This window comes from Chenopodium quinoa, unplaced genomic scaffold (assembly GCF_001683475.1).
Source record: "Chenopodium quinoa cultivar QQ74 unplaced genomic scaffold, ASM168347v1, whole genome shotgun sequence".
Lineage (NCBI taxonomy): Eukaryota > Viridiplantae > Streptophyta > Magnoliopsida > Caryophyllales > Amaranthaceae > Chenopodium > Chenopodium quinoa.
In genome coordinates this window covers 8,684,582-8,709,941 of record NW_018743252.1, presented here as the reverse complement: position 1 = coordinate 8,709,941, position 25,360 = coordinate 8,684,582, and the positions used below count along the sequence as shown (strand labels likewise).

The following is a 25,360-nucleotide window of genomic DNA, read 5'->3' as shown; positions in this document are numbered from 1 at the left end:
TTTAAAAACAAACATGTCATCGAAGCTACCCAATATTGGGGGCTACGACACCCGAAAATATTAAATTGGGGCTCGAAAGCCCGAAATATAACCAAATTACACCAGTTCGATGATGTCTTCAAGAATTTCCTAAACTAATTAATTTTATGCAAATCTTGAAATCATAGTTTTATAAGTGTATAATAATAACTATCGATTATTGTTATCATTGATAAAACCAATTTTGCAACTTAAGCATGATCCGCAAGAACAATTTCATGCCATTATCAAAGTCCAAAGTTTCAATCCTAATTTTAATGCATAATTGTCATTCTAACACTTCAATTTACATTGAAATTGACAAGTATAGTCCATGTGAGCAAAGAAAAAAAAAAGAAATAAGTTCAAGCACAAATTTGGAAATCAAATGAAGAAAAAACATATCTGCTTGTGTATGCTCATACATGACTCAATACTTGACCACTTCACATGAAATTTATTGCAATATATTCCTTAAACATGTCACAATGATATAGAACAAACAAATTCAAGAAAACAAGTCGAATCGAATACCCCCAATTTCAAAAATTAGGGTTCTTCTTTCGATTTTCCCCATTTTGTTAACCAAATTCAAAATTTGGTACAATGAACAAGGAGCAAGAATTACTTTCCTTAGCTTCAAACGATAGCGAAAATGGAGCTCTAGAGAAAAAGATCGAAAATGGCAAATGATGAAGAAGAGCACGAGCCGCGGATCATGTTTCTTCAGAATTGTTCGTTGTTTAAGTTATGCGCGCAACTCATAAAGTTGTGCAAGACAACTGCACGCAACTTCTAATATTACGCGTGACACCCCAGCGCAATCCTCAAAGTTGCTCGCGGATCTGGTCAGCCAAAATGGTCATTTTCCCGGTTTTTGTTTTGTCTTCCAAACAAAACGTTTTAGCTCGTTGAATTCGCGCCTCGACAAGCTTTCTCGCGATTTTTTTTAAAACCTTCAAAAACCTTTTATTGCTTTGCATTTTGTAGTTTATTTTCTTCTTTGATAGTTTTTTGCATCATCCTGCATACACATCATGCTTTGTGCCTGCCCCAAGCATATGTTTTGGATGTTTTTCGTGAAGCACTTAAAATGTCCCGTTGTGGTGCTTTACGTAAAATCTCCCATAGACAGTTTGGCATTTTCCTGTACTGTCGTTTTAGAAATGTCATGTTTTTCGTATTTTTGGCGTCCATAACAAAAATACCGCGTACCGTACAGCGTAAAATTGTATGGCGTAACGTACATCGTAAAATTGTATGGCCTATGTGCTACGTAAAATTCCACTAGCAACGTGATCTGCCTCCCGTCGAAAACGATAGAACTTCTGTTTCTGTCATTAGGCGTTAGCTTAAACGAGTCGACGGGCGCGCCGAACCATCGGGGTCAGACGCCCCCCGTTGGAAGCAAATACGGTTAGCTAGGAAGCACTCTGGCTTTACCGGACAGTTAAGGTATCCGTCCACCCCCTATATAAAGAGCGGCCCCTATTGAAGCCGCACCCATCTAGACACGTGCCCCTAGTCTTGAGACGCGTGTTTTCATCTTGTGGACAAAACTGCTGAGTGAGTTGCCGATTTTCTTCTCTCTCACTGGATTTGGATATGTGCCTCCAGTCCTGAGACATGTATTTCTACCTTGTGGACATCGAGTATATGTTTTGACAGCATACGTCAATCTTTTATTCGAGTGCTAGGCTACAAATGCCAAAATCCCCCCATTTTATTATCTTTTACTTTGTTAAAATCATGGACTAAAGTTTCAATGACATATCGAGGGACTTTAGACCGCCGATGACATATTGAGAGGGTATCATCCTCTTTACTCTTTTTTAAACCCGGTACCTTCTCATAACATGACATCACCTAGGACAACCTTTACTTGTAAAAGCGTTCTATGCTAGCAAAGGGTCAATCTAGATTCTTTAGCGCACTAAAACCAAAAAAAACCTTTTCAGGTCTTAGCAGCTACTTGTCTTGAACACTTAGCGAATCGAGAATAGTTTCGACATTCTCAACAAAACTGAAATATTCCTTATCCCTAAGGAACTTCGCAGAATGAGTCTCGGATTCATTTCCTTGGCTACTTTGATCATCGTCTATTCTAGACTCGATCAAAGTGGGGGCTTACTATAGACATCTACTTTTGGTCCCCTGTCCCGAACAGAAGTGCTATGACGATACATAATTCCATCTTTGTGCTGGGTTGGAATGAAGAATGCTTATGGACTATTGATTAAGGCCTAAACACATAAACCAACTAGCTTGAACTAAAATGAAATGAACCAAACCTTGTTAATACTAAGCCCGATCAGCAATTAGGCCTAATCCAGAAAATTAAACCTAATTTTGACGGATTTTAGAAGCGTCTAGGTTAAAATCTAGGGCCGCCGCAAGAAAAACCGCGCATAACTCAAGGAGTCACGCAGTTGCGCGTGACACCGAGCGCAACAGTTATGCACTTGCGGAAGATTCGAAATTTCATAAAAATACTGAATCGAATCTTATCACAAAGCCACGCGCAAGACCACAGGCTTAATCACTTGCGCGCAGCAGCCGCGCACAACCTGCTACGCTAGAATGTCTGAAACCATAAACTCACCCATTCCCTATAAATAGAGGTTCAATACGAGCTTTGAACACACATAAATTAACTTAAAAAGTTAGCAGAAACTTATTGAACTTATGACATAATCATCCCTCTTGTCCTAAACACTCACCCTTGTATTGTTTGTTCTTACGGTGGAGGTTCCCGAACAAGTGTTAGGTTTTCAGCAATTCAACACAATAGGAATTACTTAAAATTGGTGGAACAAAACCTAAGTAGAGTATAATTCAATCAAATTATACAATAATCAATACTAGTTAAAGTATTACAATCCAAGCACCAAAATATCAAAGTAATCAGAAAATTACAAGGAAAACTCTAATGTGAAAGATACTAAAACTTGCCTCTACTCCAAGCCAATGAAATAACCAAGAACATGAGAATACAATGGACCACGTGAGTCTTCAATACCGGATACTTGTCTAAGGCGTGTAAACACTTTCCTAAAGTGATTATTTCCCCCACCACGGTACTTGGGTTGAAACCCCGGAAAATCACTTTGAGATACAATAGACAACACTACAATCTTTGCACTTAGATTTGTAGTAAGATGACCAAATTCTCAAAGAATAACTTAAGTGATAGAGATTTATATAAGAGATTGCAAGTTTCTTAGAGAAAAGTTTGAAGAAAAATGAAAACTAGGAGAGAGAAAATCAGAGAGCAAAAAAACCAGAACTTACGTTCTTCTTTTAATTTCGCAATTAAAAGAATAAACGAAATCGCAATTGCCAGGTGGCGCGGGCGCTCCCAAAGTGGCGCGGGAGCGCCCCAAGGAGGAGCGGGCGCTCCTCACGAAAACTGCGAAATTTCTGAAGGAAGACAGTGAGGGGCGCGGTTTAGGTGCGACCAGCAGCGCGGACGCGCCAACCAGGACGCGCGGGCGCCATCTCACCATTCCAATTTGCCTATTTCCAGAGAGGTCCGCGGTTTAGGCGCGCTCTCTGCGCGGCCGCATCTAACTTGCGCGGGCGCACTTTCATGGTCGCGATCGCGCAAACCATCAACACTCTAAATATCTAACAATAAGAAGGAGTCCATAAATGTTCTAAACGAAGATTAGTAAGGAAAAGTGGTAAATTCCCGAGCACTTAGATAAATCACCTTTCTTTTCTTGCTTAAACAACTTTTAATCAATTAATTAGTGTTGATTGATCACTTTGAATAACTTTAATTAATTAATTTCACATAGTATTCTTGCGTTAATCAAGACTAGAATTTTAATAATTAATTGATTGTTTTATCACCTAAGCCTAGGCGAATCTTGTTTATTTTGTTCCTTTCACGAATTTGAATTAAATAAGGATAACGACATTCGTTGCAATGTAATCTTTATGTGATTAACGTGTGTAAATAAAATAAATTAACTTAGTTTTAGGTATCGCGTTGCATATATTATTTAGTAATGAAATTGTGAAAAACGAAGAGCTAGTAGAGGCCGCACTAGGGCTAGGATGGCGATTCCCGTCAAAAAGAAACGTTATCTTAGTACCCTCGCTCCCGAACTCATTTCTGGTTTAGTAGACCAATTTGGGCATGGGTAAACTTATGATTCATGCTAAATATCCCTTGAACTTTACTTAGGAGAAAGGAATGAACGAGGTTTATGAGTTTTCCTAAAACTCATTGGCGACTCCCTATTAGTTTCTTACAAAAAAGCGTAATGATAGAATCAATTCTAATTCAAGGTCCCCCAAACAGTCAGGAATTCAAATCCTAACACACCTTCAGAGTGTAAAGTCCTAGGTTTTTAAAGGGCCATGGGCATAAAGGAAATGGGATCCCCAACGACGGGGTACCCTCCTCACAAAGTCATGTGTAGGATAATGTGCTTCATATGGTTTCATTGTCAACATGCGTATGCAATCATCTTCCCATTTTGCATTAATATACACCCTAATTCATTCTTATATGCGTCACTATACACATCATAAGAATCACTAGGGGTGAAAGTTCGGTATTCGGTTTGGATTATAACCCAAACCAAATCCAAACCGAAAAAATTCGATTTCAGATTTTTGGATCCAAATTCAACCGAATAGAAATTTGGTCCAATCCAAACCGAACTGAAATTTCAAGTTCGGAATCAAATCCAAACCGAAACCAAATATATTTTTTTGTCAATTTTTTTTTATTGAGAAATTAAGCAAATTCGTATAATTTTAAATTGTAAAATTGAGCAAATATGTATAATTTTAATTACAAATTATATATTAATAAGATCTAAAATTCGCAAATTTGTTAATTATTTATTACAAAATTAATCTATTCACGCAAATTATAAACAAACCAAAAAAAAATCATGAATGTTAATATCTCGTTGCTCTTCTATGCTTCGTAGACCTCTTGCTCGATTGTCAACATGAACTTTAGATTCATCATCAACATTTCCCTAAAACAATAAAATGTATAATAAAATAAAACGAATCGATTGAGTTGAAAATTTAGCATAGAAAAAAGTTCAGAAAAATCGAATTAATAGATAGAGGTAGAAAATTGAAGGTTAAACTTGCATCTGGAGAAGAAAAAAGAAGATATAAGCATGAGAAAGGTGAAGATGAGAGGAGAGAGGAAAGAGGAAAAAAATTATGAGAGAGAAATCAGAAATGTAATCTGAGTTTTTGAGGGGAAGAGAGGCGTGATTGTAACACCTCAATAATTCTCCCTTTTCCAAACCACTTACTTTAAATAAAATATAGGAGAACCATTTGCATGTTACCGTCACGTGTTAAAACGTTAAGGCTTTATAAAAGTATCGCAGCGGAAAACCAAACTTAAGTCTTTAAAAAATAACATAGTTTAGAAAACCAATAAGTCAAAGCTTACAAACTGGAACCATAAAGGCCCTTATTTAAAACCAAACCAATGTTCAAAACCCAAATCATAAATGAAGTAACAAAATATAAATAAATTCAACACAAAGAATGAATACTCTCAATCACACTAATCCCTTGACAATGCGATTGCCAAATCCCCGAACTTCACATCATCAAGCTAACCTGTGCAATATTGCTCCCCAATAATACAAGTGTAATACTCGGATCATCACAAGGTCATTGAAAGGCGAAGGCCATGACCAAAAGAAAACACACAAAAGCACGCAATCAGCAAAGCCGAGTACATACAAGCTACAACACACCAACTTAGCATACTCAACTAATTAAAATAAATAACATTCAACATAAATTCATTAACCAAGACTCCACATCAAAATAGTTCAATCAACTCAACATATTCAGTAACCAATTCCAATCCAATTGACTCTTTATATTTAATTTAATTAATTTAGTTTGGAGTAAGCAATAGACGAGGTTTTCCAACCCACCAAATCATTTTGGTCCCAAATGACCATTTAAAATAAAATTATAGTGCGATGCAAGAATGGGCGCGACTCCATTCTCACAAAGTTAGTCTAGGATCCCATCTAACTTTCATTATAAAATAAAATGTAAATACCAAAAGAAAAGAGGACATGTTGATCAAACAAGCCTCGAAAATCCACGAGCTACCACCGTGCACCCCAACCCATAATGGTCAATACTCTAGAAGTGCACGCTTTCCAGAGTTTTATTACTCATCCATGTTTCACTTTACGTGATTACAAGTTTAATTAATAGCCGACTCATTCAAGTAAACCATACATAACAATCATACATACAATTCACTTTTAATCTTATTTAGGACAATGATGATTGCATCACAAATTGACTTTTAATTCCATTAAACTTCCAAGATATTGCAAAATTGTTGAACATAGTCAACCCACCTAGCCATTTCGGCTTAATCCACCTTTACTCAACATACTAACAAGTCATGGTTTAGTAATAAATAAAATAATAGTAACCTCATGGAATAATTAATAAATTCATTCCACTTAAACCATTAAATTCCAATCCTTCAATAATCCAAATGTGGTTAACAAACCAATCCAATAAAAATATTCTTGTATTAACATTCCATACAAACAATTAATCCAATATAATTCAACATGTTTGCATCCATAATTCCATACAAACATAATTAGTTCATCAAAACATGTCTCATAAACATAAGCACATGAATTAATTAGATGTTTAACCAAACAATTTCCATTCAAGAGTTCTCTAGACATGAAACTAATTTCTTTCCTTTTGGTACCTAAACATGATACTACTTACAACGAGGTAGACATGTACGTACCTCGTGTAAACAATCCTTTGTGCCACTTTTAATCAATTAAAAGTCTCATAGGGAATAATCACCTCTTAGAAAACAACCAACAATCATAAATTAATACCCAAACAAATTTCCAGCAATATAACTTGATTTAAAATTCATTAAAACTTCCTGAAAACATGTTTTTATGCTTAATTAATCATTAGAAATTCAATAGGAATAAAAGCCCCAAATTAATTAATCATTAGAACCCTAAAATCCCAATTTAAATAAATTAAAACCCTAGGTTTATAGTTCATAAAATCTGAAAAAATTAAAACATGTGTAAAATCTGAAATTATAATCTTTATACCCTCAAAATAAAATTTTGATACTAAAAATATAAACTTTATACTATAAAATCAAAACCCAAACAATTACATATAAAATTATACAAAATAGTAAAAATAAAAAGGAGGAAAAAGAAGTAAAGGCCATGTGGGCCAGCTGGTGGGTCGGCAGGTGGTCGCCGGTGGTCTGGTGGCGGCGGCAGGGGGGTGCGCCGGAGGTGGCTGGGCGACAATGGTGGTGAGTTACCACTCACGTAGGAAGGAGGAAAGAAAAAGGAAGAAAAAAAGAAAGAAAAAGGAAAAAAAAAAAGAAAAGAAAAATAAAGGAAAAAGAAAATAAAGAAATAAGGGGAAAGAAATAAAGACTAACCTTTTTGTGTTGGGGAAAAAATTTGGGAATTCATGGGGGTATTTATAGGAGAGAATTGTAGGGTAGAATTGAGCCTCATAAAAATAATGGGCCAATTAAATAAATAAATGGGTAAGGCTTTATGTTTTATGATCATGAATTATAGGATATAGGTTCATAAAATAATATGTACTAAAATAATTTTTGACCCAAATTAATAATTTAAAACTTTTAAAATCAAACTTGCGGAAAAATACAATAAATGTTATAAATAAAATAAAATAAATTTATATAATATTTAAAAATACGGAGGATTACAATCTACCCCTCTTAAAAGAAGTTTCGTCCCGAAACTTAGCACAAAATCCCTTAAATTGCAAAACATTTGCATCAAACCATTTTAAAATTTTCAATATTATGTTGCTGGAATTCCAATTATGTCATAATATCGACACTAATACCTTATCACCATCCCAATTTACGTACTTCATTAGATACGTAAACAAATAAAATAGCTATGAAAAGTATAAAAACACCACAAAATAACATAAAATAGGGCAAAAAGCGCGAAATTATACGCATTCTACCCCCCTTAAAGAACAAGAGTTACGCCCTCGTAACTCACCTCATTAAATAACTCAGGGTATCTCTTTCTCATAACTCAAGGAATCTAAAAACAACATTAAACATCAATGCATATGCAAAAATGCTGATTTAATCACAGGAATATGATTCAAAAATCTTTCAAGTCTCATCCACTCATCTCAATTAAATACCAATCACTCAAATCGATAAATAACCAAGAATCCTCCCTAGTGGAGTCGCCAAATTGTAGGCGTCATTCGAAGCGCGCCTACTTTAAGCATGTTGTGAATATGCTTGGCACTCATACGATTGACATATACGATTAGGGACTACGATTAGGGACAAGGAAAGTAGGGAGCCGCCAACAAGTTTTTAAGGAACTTGTAAACCGTTCACGGATCATTTAAGGCAACCACGATTAAGGGACAAAGAAAGACAATAACGATTGACCCGTGAAGGTTGCACCCTATTCATAATCTATGAGATTACTAACTCCATATGGTTTGGAACCACGAAAGGAGGATCGGGGATGATGGTACGAAGTGAGTCATGGAGTCACATTCGCCCGTATTGGCCTCTACTCGATTCTTATTGTGAAAAGTAATTCCTGCGATTTTAAAGGCATGCAAACAAAGATTCAATTTGCTCCAAACTAATATTAGGCTAAATTGGTTGAATATTGATGCAACACATAATTCTAAAATATTGTGATCACTTGATTAAACAACAAGATTAGAAAGGAACCTAAACCGATCGTCCAAATTATCTTATTAGGCGTGATATTCAATTATATATTCCCTTTAAACATGCAATACGGTGATCAATAAATATAATAAAAATCAACATCAACATTGGAAGCAATTTAACCATAATAACGTTGGCCAAATCAAATAATGATAAACCTAATTATGGTACTAGCAACAAGAATAATAAAAAGAGTAATTAAGTGAATTAACTACTCACGTTCCACGTTTCCTTGAATTGTTACATCATGAATAAACTATTAGTAACTTCAATAAATAATAAATCAAATTGAATTAAATTAAATAAAAAGTAAAGTTGATTTGGTCCAAACCCTTAATTAATTCTACCTTTCATGCCTTGGTTTAAGTATAGAACTTCGGGTCAAGTATGGACTCCTTGGAGTGCTTTGGGAAAGTATTATGAGAGAATAGGGTGGCTGGTGTTTAGGCTAAAGAGAGAAGAGAATGATTGTTGGTGCAGGGAGAAAGAGAATGATTTTTGGTGCCCCGAAACTGGAGAAATCAGGTCCGTATTTATAGAGAAAATGTAAGGGGTGAAGCACGGAACCCTAGAAGTGAAAAGGCGCCGCGGAGAAACCCTAGAAAAATGCCGCGTCACGGCATGTGTGCCGCGACACGGCGCAAAATACAGTGACACGGTGCAATATACCGCGACACAGCACGGAATACCGTGACGCGGTGTGTCTGCCGTGATACGGTGTACATGTTTTCCTAAAAACAGTCCTGATTCATTTATTCCTTGCTTAATAATTAAGTACGTGATATATTATACGCTGTTTAAGCTATTCCGGATTAATTTTAGCCTTAGGGTTTTTATTATTTATTAATCGGGCTTAATTAATAAATAACACGAAATGGATTAAAAGGGTTTGGGTTAGGATATGAGTTGGATTGAGTTTGAATAAATGGTATGACTGATTTGTTGACTTAATATGCTTGACTGAACATGGATTTTAAGCACTCCCGAGATTAAATACTCGACTCGACCAATAATGACGGTGAAAGATTGTTCATCACCGGGTTTGGTTTTGGGGAGACATTTTCAGGTGTCTACAGTCGGCCATTCACTCACTGCTTAAATCTTTGCTGGATCCACAGAAACACCTTCTTTAGACACATAATGTCCCAAAAATGCAACATTCTCTAACTAGAACTCGTATTTCGAAAACTTAGCATATAACTTGTTGTTTCTAAGGGTTCTCAGCACAGTTCTCAAATGCTCATTATGTTCTTCCTCACTCTTCGAGTATACCAAAATATCATCAATGAAAACAACCACAAACTTATCCAAATACTCATGGAATACTCGATTCATCAAATCCATAAAGATTGCAGGTGCATTGGTCAACCCAAAAGGCATAACTGTAAACTCATAGTGCCCATATCTAATTCTAAAAGCAGTCTTAGGTATATCCTTATCAACAACTCTAAGTTGATGGAACTCTGAACGTAAATCAATCTTCGAAAACACACTACCTCCCTTTAGTTGATCAAACAAACGATCGATCCTGGGTAGTGGGCACTTATTCTATATCGTCACATTACAATTCTCTATATTTAATGCACAATCTCATGCTCCCATCTTTCTTCTTCACAAACAAAACAGATGCTCCCTAAGGAGATGCATTTGGCCTAATATATCCCTTATCCAACAACTCTTGCAATTGCACTTTCAACTCTCCCATCTCAGCAGGTGTCATTCTATATGATGCTTTAGAAATCGGTGCCATTCCAGGAACCAAATTTATTGTAAACTCCACTTCCTTTTTTGGTGGCATCTCAGAAATCTCTTCAAGAAATACATCCAAAAACTCATTCACAATTGGCACATCTTCCACATTCACCTTAATACTTATTTCCAAGTCTTGCACACAACAAAAGAACAAAGGATACCCCTTACTCACAAGTTTCGACAACTTCATTGCAGAAATAATCCCAATACCTTTTGGTTTTCCAAAACGTCTGTAAGATATAGTCTTTCCCAAAGAAATCCTTAAATAAACCTTTTGTATCTCACAATCAATCTTAGTTTTATAAGTTCGCCATTAGGTAGGCTAATAGGCGAGAAGCATAAGCTATCACCTCCTCCTTTTTTTTTTTTTTTTTTTTTTTTTATTTTTTCTTAATTTTTATTTTTTAAGTACAAATTACCCAATAACATCCATAAATAAGCATTGAGCCCATTGTTCCTCCTCCCTCGGGGATCAATTGATCAGCGACACACACATACAGTCTCGGAGCGCCGGAGTGATGTCAGGGCTTCACAGATCTTCTAGCGCTCCATTGAAGAACGGTCTTCCTCCTCAAGAACTCCTCGATGATCTCTGCAGGTTTCCATCGTCTCTCTCCTCTTTTTCCTCTATTTTCCGCCATTTTTACCACCTTTAATTCTCTCTATTCTACTCAACTCAACTTGCATTGTCAATTTTTTTTTTCATTTTTTGGTTCTCAATCTCAGTTTATTTGTCAATTCAATTGATTTAAGTTTATTTTTTTGTTTATGATGTTTAAATTCGGGCTTCTACAGCTTTCTCGACGATTTGTATAACAATAATTCGTCACTTTTTTGTTCTTCAATTTTTTTGTTTGTATTGTGTTTGAGTTTGATTTGGGTAAGTTGTCTTAAACCCTTTAAAATGATGAGAAAATGTTGATGTTGATCTATGTAATTTTGTAATTCCTAATTACCTATGTGTTACCAGTAGAAGATCTAAATTGATGTATAGGCGCGAGCCACGGTTTAGTACTGTGTGTCTTTAACTTGCTCTGTCGAGATAAATTGTCACGTTACTAGTTCAAATTACAGTATGAATACGAGTATTAGTTCCGGACTTAACAAAAAATGTCATAAATTTTCATGCTTAATTTGGGGGATTCCTATTATGCACAAATTATGCTTCTGTTTGCCGTCCATGCTGACTGTTTGACCATGATCAGATGACTCGTAGAAAATAATTCCAATATTTGTGCTGCCCTAATGCGTTATTTCTCCTGTTACATTGTTTTGAAATTGTGCAGCCGCTTTGTCTTGAATGTTCCTAAGGAAGACCAACAATCTTTTGAGAGAATCCTATTTCTCGTTGAGTATGCACATTGGTTTTATGAAGATAATACAGTTGAGAAGAACCCATCGTTGAAATCGTTTACTCTCAAAGAATTTACGTCATTAAGTATCCTTGAATCAATCATATTTCATTTTCATTGGGCGAATATCCCTTTTCCTACTTTTCCTTTTCAAATTTGCACATGCATGCATATCTTGAAATTGCTTCCTTACGATTGCAGAACACTTGTAAAAATTTACTTTTGAGATTGTGTGTGTGTGTGTGTATTGGGTGGGGGGGGGGATGGATTTGGTTTGGGGTTGTGACTAGTGTCTGATCTAAGATGGTTAAATTGATTGTCTAGTTTTGGCATTTATTGCAAATTTTGTACTTTTTGATTAAACACTTGTTTTACCTTCAATCCTTCTAGTGTTTAATAGTTGTGAGGTCTTGAAACCCTATGTTCCTCATATTGATGATATATTCAAGGACTTCACTTCCTACAAGGTTCGGGTTCCTGTCACTGGAGCAATCATTTTGGACAAAGCATATGAAAGGGTAATATCCATGAATTTTCATCTACTTTATTGGGGATCAAGTAATTTCTTTTCTTTATCATCTAGTGAAGGCATACCTTATTATCATTCTCTTTGTTTTACTTCTTGATATTTTGTCTTTACATTGTCGTATACTCGTATGGGAAGCTGAAAAAAGTTGTTACCTTGTGCTAGCACTTTTATTGGACAATTTGTCTTGGTAAGGCTTTGAGGTTTGGTGGAATTATAGACATTCGTTACCCTAATTATAGACATTTGTGAAATGTGGAAATAAAAATCTAAAAGGAATAGTTTTTTAATTTTATTTATTTGTCTGATTTTCTTTTGCATAAGTTTCAACGCAGTATTATACTCGTAATAATAGTATCTCTATGTACACATTACAAAAAAAAAAAAATGTTAAAATTATTAATGAAGATGAAACTAACTCGATCTCGCTGGACTATATTTAAAGCATTTTTTTGGTTAAAGTATTAAATTCCATTTGCAATAGAATCTCTCCAGATTCCAAGAGGGACAAATAAAATTAGCATGGAACAATATTCAATTCCTCTTTCTCCCATGCATTTTCAAACCTTAATAAGAATGCCATTAGGCCATCTACTTTCTTCAATCCCATCTTTTTTAATGTCATTTTGATTTCTCCCTTTTGAATCCTTCACATAAACTCCCGATTAACCATATCATGAGAAGTAATTGTATCACTTATATGTTAGGTTCGATCTCGATTGAATAGGTTATCAAAGTAAGATTTCCATCTATCTTTTATCTCCTTGTCTCCAGCATGAACTTTTTGGTCGATATCCTTCACACACTTGACCTTTTTAATATTTTGCGTCTTCCGACCTCTAAAACGAGCAAGTTTATAGAATCATTTCTCCCCTTCCTTCGTATCCAAGTTTGCATAAAGGTCTTGATTCACCTTTGCTCTCGCAATTCATCCCAAACATTTTACATTATTCTTGTTTGTTCTTTATTGCTTGTCGCACTTCTTCATTCCACAAAGATGTGTCCTAACTCGGTGGCATGCTTCCATTGGATTCTCCCAAGATTTCTTTTGCCATTTCATTTATACCATGCTCCATTTTACTCCACATTGAATCCACATCCAAGTTAGTGCTAGTGGGATAAATTCTTGCATTGTCTATCTTTCCTACAAATTTTAGTTGATTTTACCGTCAAAGTTTCCATCACTTAATTGTAGGCTCCACTTGCGGTCTCTGTCTTCTACACACCAGTAGTCTAGGGATCACCTTGTCAAATGTAACTCTTCCTCATAGCATTTCTTATTATAAAGAAATTAATTTGACATGCATTTCCCCCTCTTATAAATCACTAGGTGAGAGATCCTTTTCTCAAACCAAGTGTTCATGATACTCGAGTCATATGTCAATGCAAAATCCAAGATATTATTTCCAACTTCATTCCTATTGTCATAACCGAAACCTCCATGAATACTGTCACAACCATCCCTCCTAATGCCCACATGTCCATTGAGATCACCATCAATGACCTATTTCTCACATCAGGGAGTGCACCACTTCTTCGAAGTCTTCCCAAAATTCTTGTCTTATAGAGGCATCCAATCTTACTAGTGGTGCATAATAGACCTGGCAATCCTGGCCCGACCCGATAAGCCATGACCCGAAATTGACCCAAAAACATTGACCCGAAAATGACCCGACCCGACCCATACCCGACCCGAAAATGGAGTTGACCCGATCCTGACCCGACATTCGAACTAAGTTGACCCGATCCGAAATTGACTCGAAGTGTTTGATCCGAACAGACCCGATACCCAAAATTGACCCGAACAAACCCGATACCCGAAATGTCCCAAATTAAAATTACTTTATAATTGAACTTAAAATGTATTGTACCAAAAGTAACTCAAATTGTTCATCTTTAACCATAGCTAAGCTCATAAACTGAATTGATAGATTTTATTATAACAATAACAAAATATATACTCCGTATAAAATTATTTATTTGAGCTTGATTCACAAATGAAACAACCCGAACATGACCCGACCAGATTTTGACCTGACCCGAATATGACCCGAAATTGACTTGAAACCCTAATCGACCCGACCGACCCATACCCGACCCGAATGTTAGCTGACCCGAAATGACCCGACCCGAAATGACCCGACCCAACCCGAATGACCCATTTGCCAGGTCTAGTGCATAAGCACTTGTAGTTACGACCTCATCACATATTAGTATATCATATGCTTAACACTCACAATTCGATCACTCTTTCTAGACACCTCCATCACATCATCAACATATTCTCGATCAATGAGGATACCTACTCCATTCAAAGCTTATAACCCATGGAGCTACTTCCTTTGCCTTGTCCAACCCACGTTCTTTTAGGCACATTATGTTAAATCTCCTCCTCTTCATAACCTCTACTAATTCAACCAACAATAGACTTTCCAAGTCCCAAAACGCATCCTATTACCCTTACTATGTCCATGGACTAGCTTCTTTACCCACATTTGTCATCATGTGGGAACCCCTTGCATACTTAACACCACCCTTGGGAGCTGGGATAGTGCGTCGCTTGTGGGCGATGACCTAGTAACTCTTGCATATTTTTCATTAGACCCTGTGCAGCTCGTTGTTGACTAGGGAACGCCTCCATGATATCCAAATTTTGATTCATGTCCGTAAGATGTGACTAAGTTTTACGTTTGCGCCACAGACCTACTGCAACTCTCCTCCTTTTTCCGGGCTTGAGACCGGCGATGAATAGTGGCATTCACTAGCGCTGAATACTTATAACTTCTATATTAGTTAAAATTATAAAATCCCGTATTATGAAAATATAAATCGATACAAAAGTAAAAATAGTTTGTTTGATAACATTTGTTTATATATTAGGAAAATAATTGAATATTAGTTTATGGATAGTGCAAAAGACAAACTTGTTGCGATTATTCTGAAATGGAGAGTTCGATTCTATACACAACTGATAAATGGTGGTAATATCTTCATTGTGTTAACATTTTCCATATTGAAGTGATTCTTGTTGGCTATTATATACCTATACTTATTTCAAGATATGGAGCATCTGTAATGCATTAGGTTTATGGGAAGGGGTTTATAGGTAGGTCAATTAACTGGATTGTTGAGGAGGAAGACAAGAAAGTTAGTTGCTCCTCCTCATATACCTGAAGCATTGCAAGATCATATAATATTTAGAAACAAACCTGATCTTCCTACGTTTTCTTGTTTCGCTGGTTTTTTTTCTAACTATTTCTTGCATAGACCTTCTTTAGCTATTATGCTCACCCCTATCCTGTCGGGAGACTTCTGTTTAGGATTTTGATCTGAATATTCTTTTCCATTGATTTTCTTTTTGTATTTTTATTCTCTTTTCTTCTATGTTGAGTTGATTTATATCTGGAATCTTTGAGCTCTAAGTTACTAATCATGTTTCTTGTGTAATGCCAAAAACTAGGTAAAATATTATCAATAAATAGAGTGGTGATTGATTTAAGGCACACCGATATTGCCTTTTGCATATTAGATTTATCGTGCACTCAGTGCTATCCCTTTTACAAATATGGTATTCATATGCTACGTAGATATTATTGGTTTGAAGGACATTTTATTTTTTGCAGTGCTTGCTGGTTAAAGGGTGGAAAGGAACTAGCTGGAGTTTTCCACGTGGTAAAAAGAACAAGGATGAGGAAGATCATGCATGTGCCATCAGAGAAGTACAATTTTTTTTTTTTTTTTCCTAGCATCTCTCTCTCTTCAATTGTGCGTTTAATGTGGATGATTCTAAAAAATTATGCTGTTGTATGTTTGTTGATTATATAATGTCCATTATATTTATGAAACTGATATGTAATGGGTTTTGTAAGTAATCACCGTTTTGGAAAGGATTAGAACTTGCTAATATTTAGAAAACACTTCTATGATTTGTGTGAAAGATTTACTGTGCGACATTTGTCATAGGCTGTTGTGTACCACAAGGACTCTAGAATCTATTATTAAGGACATTATGCATGTTGATTATTTAGAAACTGATATTTGATGAAACACTTGACTCATATTTTAGTGACTCTAAATGTTAATCTCTAATTTCACGACAAGACAACACAATTGAGCTAAAAAGTATTTTTAACTCTTATTTGTAAATTTTATTTATTACACTTAATTAGAATGTTAAGTAAGGCTCCATAATATCTGACTTATTTTGTTTGAACTTATCTCAAGTTATTTGAACTTATATTACTCGAACTTATATTACTCGAACTTATATTATTTAAACTTATGGCAGTAGCAGAATTTATTTGTGAGCATCTTTGAACTTAATTTGACAAGAAAAATAAAAAACTAAAATTGCTTGTCTAAAACTTATTTGAACTTATTTTTTCTGAACTTATTTGTATCAGAACGTATATATATGAACTTATCTAAAAACTTTAATTGTGTGAATTAAGTCAAAATACATTGAACAGAGTGGGGTTTTAGACTCTTCCAACTTCTCAAATAATTGTCACAATCTTTAGGTGCTGTCTTTGTAACTCTGTGACCACCACTACGATGTTGATAATGACATCAGTTCATTTATATTTTCCTATGCTGCCTTTTGATTAAACATTACTTGCACCATTTACTTTGTGATTCTTTAGATATACGTTGTTGTGTGACCATAATTGTTTATTACTTGATGTGGTGGCTTCACATAATCGTATCATGGATGTAGTTCTGTTGTTGTGACTCAATAATGCTTTTATGTCCTCAAACATCCTTTCTTAGGTCATAACTTAGGTTTTTCTCCTCTCCTTAACAGGTAGTTAGCTGCTTGTATCTATATTTTATTCTGAACTTGGTACAATGCAAAATATAAAGTAATTTTTCTATATAATAGACCATATTAACATAACTAGAGTCAGTAGTATGGAATGAGGTAGCATCCGGAAACTTCTCATGTGAAGCAATTGATACAGGCTCTGTGTTTTTTAACCCTTCCTCATTGTACGGTCTTTTATTCATGGATACGTTCCTCATGGGCTTCATGGCCATTGGAAGCTAAAATTTTGTTCCAAGAAGTTTTTTCATTCTCTAAGGTGTCCTCTGTTCTAGAAGGGGAGTGTTTAGTGCGTAGAAAATCTCTTAGGTCCTGTTTTCTTCACCTTATTTTTGTTGATTTGAAATTATTTTTACTAATCTTCAATTATTTTTGCTGAACTGACATTAATTTTAGTGAATTGAAATTATTTTTACTGTTTCTCTATTATTTTTTTCCTTTTAAAGTTACTGATTTTTATTGATTAGAAATTATTTTTACTGACTGAAATGAACTTTTTTTACTGCATTGAAATTATTTTTACTGAATTGAATTTATTTTACTGAATATTAATTTTATAAGAGGTGAAGAGAGTAAGGCCTTATCCATACGAGTTTAAATTACTATTCTTTTACATTTGGGAAGTCTTCATTAGGCACCACTTTCATAGGCTATATCGTGATCAATTGGCATTGAAAGGAAGTTGTTTTCCAATTGAAAGTTTTTCCTTTTTAATTTCAGCTCACTTGGATCTAGCTGTTGAAAGGAATGAGGGGGGATGAAGGGAAAAGAAGGGACCAGACCTGATAGTGAGTTAGTGACCGGGTATCTTTCTTGAGGTAAAGGATAAAAGAGGTGATGTAACACATTTATGTTAATAGTATTCTGTTGTCAATCACGTTTTGGACGTCTGAGGAAGAGAACTCCATTCAAGTGAACTTTAGTGTAGCTTAGAGGCTTAGAGATTCTTACTGCAATATTATGAGCTGATTACAAACTTTAATTGGGTATAGGAGGGGTAGAGAGGAGGACTATCAATATATGCATATCAGTGATCTCAAAAACCAATTTCCCATCTGCATTTTCTGAAAAAGAAAATAAATATCATTATGTAATTTTATTTCTTTCTTGCTTAGAATTGCTCATTGATAATTTGATATTAACTCACTTTATAAGTATTTTTAGGGGGTGGATTTGAGAGGTGGGGAATCTGCAATAATAAAATGATCACAATTCACAGAAATTCTATATAACTCATGATTCCCAATTCATTAGCTAAGCTTTGGGGAGTGAGGGTGGTGGCAATGGTCTTCCTCAGTCCTGAAAATGCTTTGTCCCTGCTTTTAATCCCAAGCACTCTCTTCTTGTAGTTGGAAAATATATTTATTAGCTGAGGGCAGTCCAGTAATTTGCTTACACTTGCCAATAATTGGCTGAGAGTAGTTACTTAGTAGCTGTGTGCCACAAGCTTGTGGTTTCATCTACCTTTTACTTATCTATTATGAACAAGGAAATATTTTGTAAATTTGGGTTCTTCACATCTTGTTCCATGACATCTAGGAAAAATGACTTTGTGATGAATATTTGTTACCATTTGCTTAATTTTGTCTCATCTGCCATGGCTCTGATCCAGGTATAAAAAAAATGAGGAACCAATAGTATAGAACATGGAAGTTAAAGCGTTTGTGGGTAGAGGGTGACAAAAATGTGCTATCCTTTGGTTTGTTTTTTGTCTCTTGGTTGTGTGGGTTTTGATTTATTGGATCATTGTTTCTATAATGACTACAGGTTTTGGAGGAAACAGGATTTGACGTCTCTGAACTTCTTGACAAAGATGAGTACCTTGAGGTAATATTTGGGCAGCAGCGGGTCCGCCTTTATATAATTGCTGGTGTTAGTGATGACACCTCCTTCGCTCCACAGACCAAAAAGGAGATCAGTGTAAGAGTTTGTTTTCCTCGTTTTTAAAGTCTTTTTGGAGATACTCCGTAATTTCTTTCATGATTTTGTAGCCATACCCCCCCCCCAAAATTAAAGTGTCACATGTCCGTGACATTCTGGAATGTTGGAAATCCTAGTATCCCACCGGTACTTGAGATGAAACGAAGAATTCAGTTGACATAGGACACATTATACATTCATACAATCCTTATTCTGCAGAATAATATATCACTCTACCCCTCCTCCCCCCAGACAACTCACAACAACCTATATTTGCAGTAGGAGTGTGGAAGAGTATATTTTTTCTGGAGTTAGCTGTTTTTGTACTTTAGGTTGTTTTGTATTTAGATTCTCTTTCTATATACTATTGATTTTGATGATTGGAATTTGAAATACTGCTATAAAATAATATCAAACCGAGGTAGTATAAAGAAGTCAAAATTTGATTTGTTTAGTATAAACAAATTTTGATATCCAGCACGTGTTCCTTAATTTTTTCTTTCTCTCTTTTCCCCGGCTCCCCCTTTTTCTTTCAATACCTTTCTCTCCATTTTTGTTTACTTTTTTCTTTGGTTTCTCTTTGTTTAATCCACATGCATGTGACCTTTTCTACTATGAGATGGAATAAGCCTCCCCATATTCCATTTCAAGCCCCTCATGCGTGTAATTTTTATATATTAAAGTTACTTTTTCTAATAGTCATTCTTATTCTATCACAGACCAGTCTTCCACAAGAACTACTCTTTCTTTAGTTTTAGGAAGTCTTATGTTTGCGGAGAATCCTCATACACTAACATTAATGTTTTCTGTGCTCAGGAAATTGCATGGCATAGACTAGATGATCTCCAACCTGCTAGTGATGAAGTTATATCACGTAGTGTCACAGGCCTTAAGCTTTACATGGTTACTCCATTTTTAAAGTGAGTTTATTTAGCAGACCTTTTGTTTGTTCAGGTTTTTGTCATTTATGTCTTATGTCCCAGTGAGTTTTTGTACTTTTCAGATCATTAAAGACATGGATTGCAAAGCACACGCCTGCAACTGTTTCAAAATCTGATGCTTCTCGCAGAGGTTTATCTTTATTTATTTATATTATCCTTGGCTTTTCAATATCTATCAAACATATCCTAGTCGTTTGACCTGAACACTTATGACTTGGAATTGAATACTAACCTAATAACCTTATGGTTAAAGTTGAAAAACTTGAAATCACTTAAACTTACAAGTTTTTGCTATTTTGACTTTGACATTCATTCTGCCTTGACTGATTTAATTGTTTATGATATTGTATTCGAATTCCATGTATATTTTCATAAAACATGATATATTCCTGTATGAACCATTTTGTATGTGATTTGCAACAAATGTAATCTACTTCAAATGATTCAAGCCTTATTGCAAATTATATGCTTACATAAACAATGTTGGAAAAAAGAATGTGATTAGGTGACCCAAAATGAAACGACCCAAATCCAATTCAAATGACCTATCTGCCACCTGCATTTTCTATGAACGATTGAACAAATCTTATGCGGTGCACGCTCAGCTAGAGCATGTCCAGTGTGCTAAAAATTTGTAGTTTACAGAGAAAGAAAGGTCTGCTGCACCCAAAAATTGGTCAGTATATTGATTTAACATTGGTTACCAGTGTTGGTATAAATATAACTTCAAGTGTCTTGACACTTTGTCGCATCAAGTTTGGAGATGGGGACTCTTTAAATTGGACATGAATCGGAAACATGACAAAGTTTTAAAGGACATTTTGCTCGTTCCATAATTTAATAGGATTTTACTTGGGGTGGCTTTTATATAATTCTTACTAGGATTATTTCATTTCTTTAGTTGGTAATGTCATGTTACTTGTGAGTTATTGTTACCTTTCTTTCACTATCTTGAACATATTGTGCCACTTCACTTTGTAACTTAAAAGAAATAGAGGAAGTGTATGTCAAGCGAATGCGCAAGTGGATTTCACATGATTGAATAAATTAATGAAAGGAAAAACATATATTGTTAAAAAAAAAAATGCACACACCCCAAAGAAGGGAGAACCTGAAGTGCCATAGTGGCAAAAGTATAATAGTATTGTCAATTTGTTTTTATTTATCAAGGGACAGGTCTTTCTTTTTTATATTTTTAACTTGTTTGCATTAGTTGGTTGGGTTGCTGATAAATGATAATAATTATTGAAAACAAAATTAATAATTTACTTATTAATTGTGTAATTATGAACATATCGGAGTATTATACTAATAGTTATTCAATACTAAATACAACATAGTCATGCTATGATAGCTCTGGTCATATTATATTCAAAGTATTCTTCTTAAACTGAAGAAGTGCAATGTTTATGTAAAAAAAAAAAAAATGCCGCGTTGGCTGTGAATTTTTTTTTTCCATTACATTCAGGACAAGCTGCTTTCACAATTTCGCCTTCACTGGGGATCTGGTCATTGTTTTCTCTGTATTTATCAGCTTATATGTATAAAACGGTTTTGATGAGATGCACCAAAAGATGTAGCTTGAGGCGCACAGCTTTTATTTTTTCTGTATTTTTTATCCGCTTTTTATTAAGTTCGCCTGACTTCAACGAGGCATACTACTGTGGCACACCTCAGGCGCAGGGCAATCCCTATTGACCCTATCGCCTTGGTGCATCTTGATCCTTTCTTTACGTTGGTTTATACACCAAGAATCACCTCTCATCATATCTGGCCCAAACTGACTCTTTACCATTATACATATACGAAGAATCACCACTTTTCCAATTTTAGGACGTTGGTAAAGTATATACAATTCTTTCTCATTATATTGCTGGAAAAATAGGAGGGGTTTCTGGTGACATTTATTAAAGCCTCATGGCACTGTCCAGTTGACCTTATGAAATATAAATGTAAAATGTGTTTTGTTTGGACTCTTGGGGCACCGGGACTTGGTTAGTGTCTTGCTTTTTTGTCTTGCTTCCTGATTGCTTTTTAAAAGCTCAGTTTGGATTATAGGAGTAGGTACTCATATGTGAAGTGTGCTTGTTGATGTTCCAGTTTGGCTTATGCTTTTTATCTGTATGATTTTGTTGATACATCACAGGACTTAGTGTTTGGAAGGCGAAAAATAACTCTGGGGGAAGCAGCTCAGCCATGGTTGACATCCAGCAGCCTAAGATTGCACCTGATACTCATGTTACTGAAAAAGGCCCAGGCAAGACCCTTAAAAATTTTAATTTTGATACCTCATCAATCTTTCGAGCTATGGAATCAGGATTTTCTGCGTAAATGCTCTGCTTGATGCTAATTTCCAGAAGGCTGTCTCACAGTTTCTGCTACAAAAATGATAATAAAGTTTAGTACTGCACATGAATTAGCCGAGGTAGTTCTGCTTCTGTACATTGTATTTGTCAGGAGTTTCAGGTTTCTAGGTACTTGTACATTATGTACAGAATTCCTTCGAAGTAAAGGCAGTTGCTGCCCATTATGTCAATCCTCGTTTCTAGCTGAATGTCATTTACCATGTGCCTTAAATATGGATGAGCTATTCATGGTAAATAGAATGGACTGTTGTTCATACTTATTCTACTTGAGCATTCTAGATTTTCTTATCCTTGAAAGGGCAAGACTAGTATTAGAAACACAATGGTCAATTCGAGATAGTGGAGGTCTTACTAGGTAGAAGCATGAATCTATCTATGTATTATGAACTCTTGTATCAAAAGTTTAAATCCAATGCATCGAGTTCTTTTGTAAGAGGACCCTGATCAATACTAAAGTGCTAAGTGACGCTAAAGTGCTAAGTAACACCGACGATACTAGATAGCATTGTGAACATTGTTCTGCTGCTTACTTCGAATTACGTATTTACGGAGTATCTACTACCAAGTGGTTGTCTCAAGAACTTTGCAAATTGTGATCAATATCAATATAAACTATAGAAGGAAAAATATTGATGACAATTTTAATTAATTTATTTATTTTAAAATTGATGACAGATTTTTAATTAATTAATCTATTTATTTTATGTTATGATGTAATGCTTGTTATTATATAAGACTAATGAAAACGCAACACGTGGACACTTGACTTATAGTTGTGGGTTTGGTGACTGGTTTGACCTTAAAAATGAAATGGGTATAAAAGATTGTTTTATTGAATAATAATAATATAATCAAGCAAATGTTGGATTATTAGCATAGAATTTTCTAAAAAAAGTATGTCATCCTATTATATTTTCTTTTATAAACATTATATTATTATTATTATTATTATTATTATTATTATTATTATTATTATTATTATTATTATTATTATGTAGTAAATGACAAAATGAGTAACAAATTTAATAACAAGATAATTGACTCAATTGAGTCACAAATTAACGCATACTAATGGTTAACTTTGTTTCGGGGTTTTTTGATGTCCTGCGGAAGAGTTACAATTCCGGGACTGATATTCGTGCGCATGTACCTGCAAAACAACGGAGACTCCTTGTGGTGGGAGTTTCGCCTCCAACGATCAAGTTAGTACTTGCTTAAGGAGTGAATAGTGCGGAAAGTAAAGGTGGGAGATCTGGTTCCTCTAGGTGAGGAGTGATCAATGTGTTTAGGCTTCTCTAGGTGAGAGTAATTATGTTGCTTAATCCCCCTTAATGAGGATTAATTAGAGTATTTATAACTTTGGGAAACGTGTCAAATACTAGGTTTAGGTTAACCTAGGGCTAACTGGGCTTCCCTTGGAAATTGGGCCCAGGTGGCCGTTTGGCTTATTTGGCATACGGAGGCCACGTGGCGTGACACAACTGGTCCATGGTGGACAGATCAACTCCTGACACGTGGCAGGCTTCTATTGGCCCATGTAGCGGACACTTGGCAGAGCCTGAATGGTCCACTTGTCAGATGGTGATTGGTAGGGGAAAATCCCCTAATCATTTTCCCCTCACAGGTGGCACGTGACTGTTCACATGTCACCTGTGACAGGTGTCGGCCTGTAACAGGCGACGACCTGCTACAGGTGTCGCCCTATGACGGGCCGAGCATTTTTCCCGCTCATTTTTTGAATTTGGTGGCGACTCTTCGCATTCTCCTTTGCCCTATATAAAGGCATGTTGACCAAGTCTTTTGTTCACATTTGCGAACTTTTTCAAGAGAACTCTCGGACCCTTGAACTTGAGCTCTAACACTTTGCAACTTTTGACCTGCCAGGATGACTGTTTTACTAGGCGCCTACTCGATCAAGCTCTTCTTCAGAACTTAAGTTTCAGGCAACTGTCTGTTTCTTTATTCTTTTTGCTTTTGCACTTTTTCTTTCTTTTTTAAAAATGAGACCTCAAAAGCATCCGGCACGGCCTAGGTTAGCAATCAGCCGGTCACCGGGGACGGCTGAGTCTAGGACTAGGGGTACCGACTGCCCCTGCGGTACTTCAAACTTTGCGCAAGTCCCGGAATCCAACTGTCTTTGTATCTATGCAGGACAGTATGGCAAGAACAAAAAAGACCAAGAGAATTGAAAACTCTGATGGCTCCTCTTTCCGGGTTCATATTAGTGAGTTGTCGGACCAGCCGCCTGATTCCGCAGGGATCCAAGGCGGCCCTTCTGCCGAGAGCTCTGAGGAGAGAGCTAAAGTAACTCCTTCCCACTTCTTTGTTGACCTGGCCAGTCAGCAAACGACCCCTGAAGAAGAAGAGGGGTCGACCCCCTCAAGGAGAGGGGAGGAGTCGGACTCTTCTGATAGTGAGTCTGGCTCTAGCTCTTCAAGCCGCCTCTCTATAAACTCAGAGGAAAGGCATGCTCGCTTGCATGAGGCGAGAATTTCTCATGCAGCTGAAAAGGGGGACGGCTGGTCGGAACCATCCGCCTCTCATATGGAGTTGAATACTCCTTATTACTGTCATGTCCCAAAGGGCCGGATTAAGGCCATGAAAGAACGAATAGACACTTTTCTATCGGACCATACGATGGGTCCGGATTATCAAGTATTTGTGTCGGATGGTGAGGATACATTTGTCTGGCCCGCGGGGTCTAGCTATGGGGACGCCTGTTTTGGTTGCTACGAGACGGCCATCAAAGCTAGACTGCGATTTCCCTTGCATCCGGTCGTTCAACAAATCCTCGATGGATACGAGGTGGGGCTTTGGCAGTTAGCCACGAATTCTTGGTTCAACATCCTTGGCTATGAAGCCGGATGTGAAATGCACGGGGTGGAGCCAAATT

General features: G+C 36.0%; 1 protein-coding gene across 1 annotated transcript; it reads left to right on the top strand.

Moving 5' to 3' along the window:
* Positions 1-10,960: 10,960 nt before the first annotated feature.
* LOC110735175 (mRNA-decapping enzyme subunit 2-like) lies at positions 10,961-22,900 on the top strand. The gene is made up of 8 exons (XM_021915350.1): positions 10,961-11,138; positions 11,827-11,978; positions 12,283-12,410; positions 16,042-16,137; positions 19,008-19,160; positions 19,977-20,080; positions 20,164-20,231; positions 22,248-22,900. Exons 1-8 carry the CDS (start codon positions 11,059-11,061, stop codon positions 22,430-22,432), a joined length of 966 nt encoding a protein of 321 aa, XP_021771042.1. The 5' UTR covers positions 10,961-11,058; the 3' UTR covers positions 22,433-22,900.
* Positions 22,901-25,360: the final 2,460 nt, after the last annotated feature.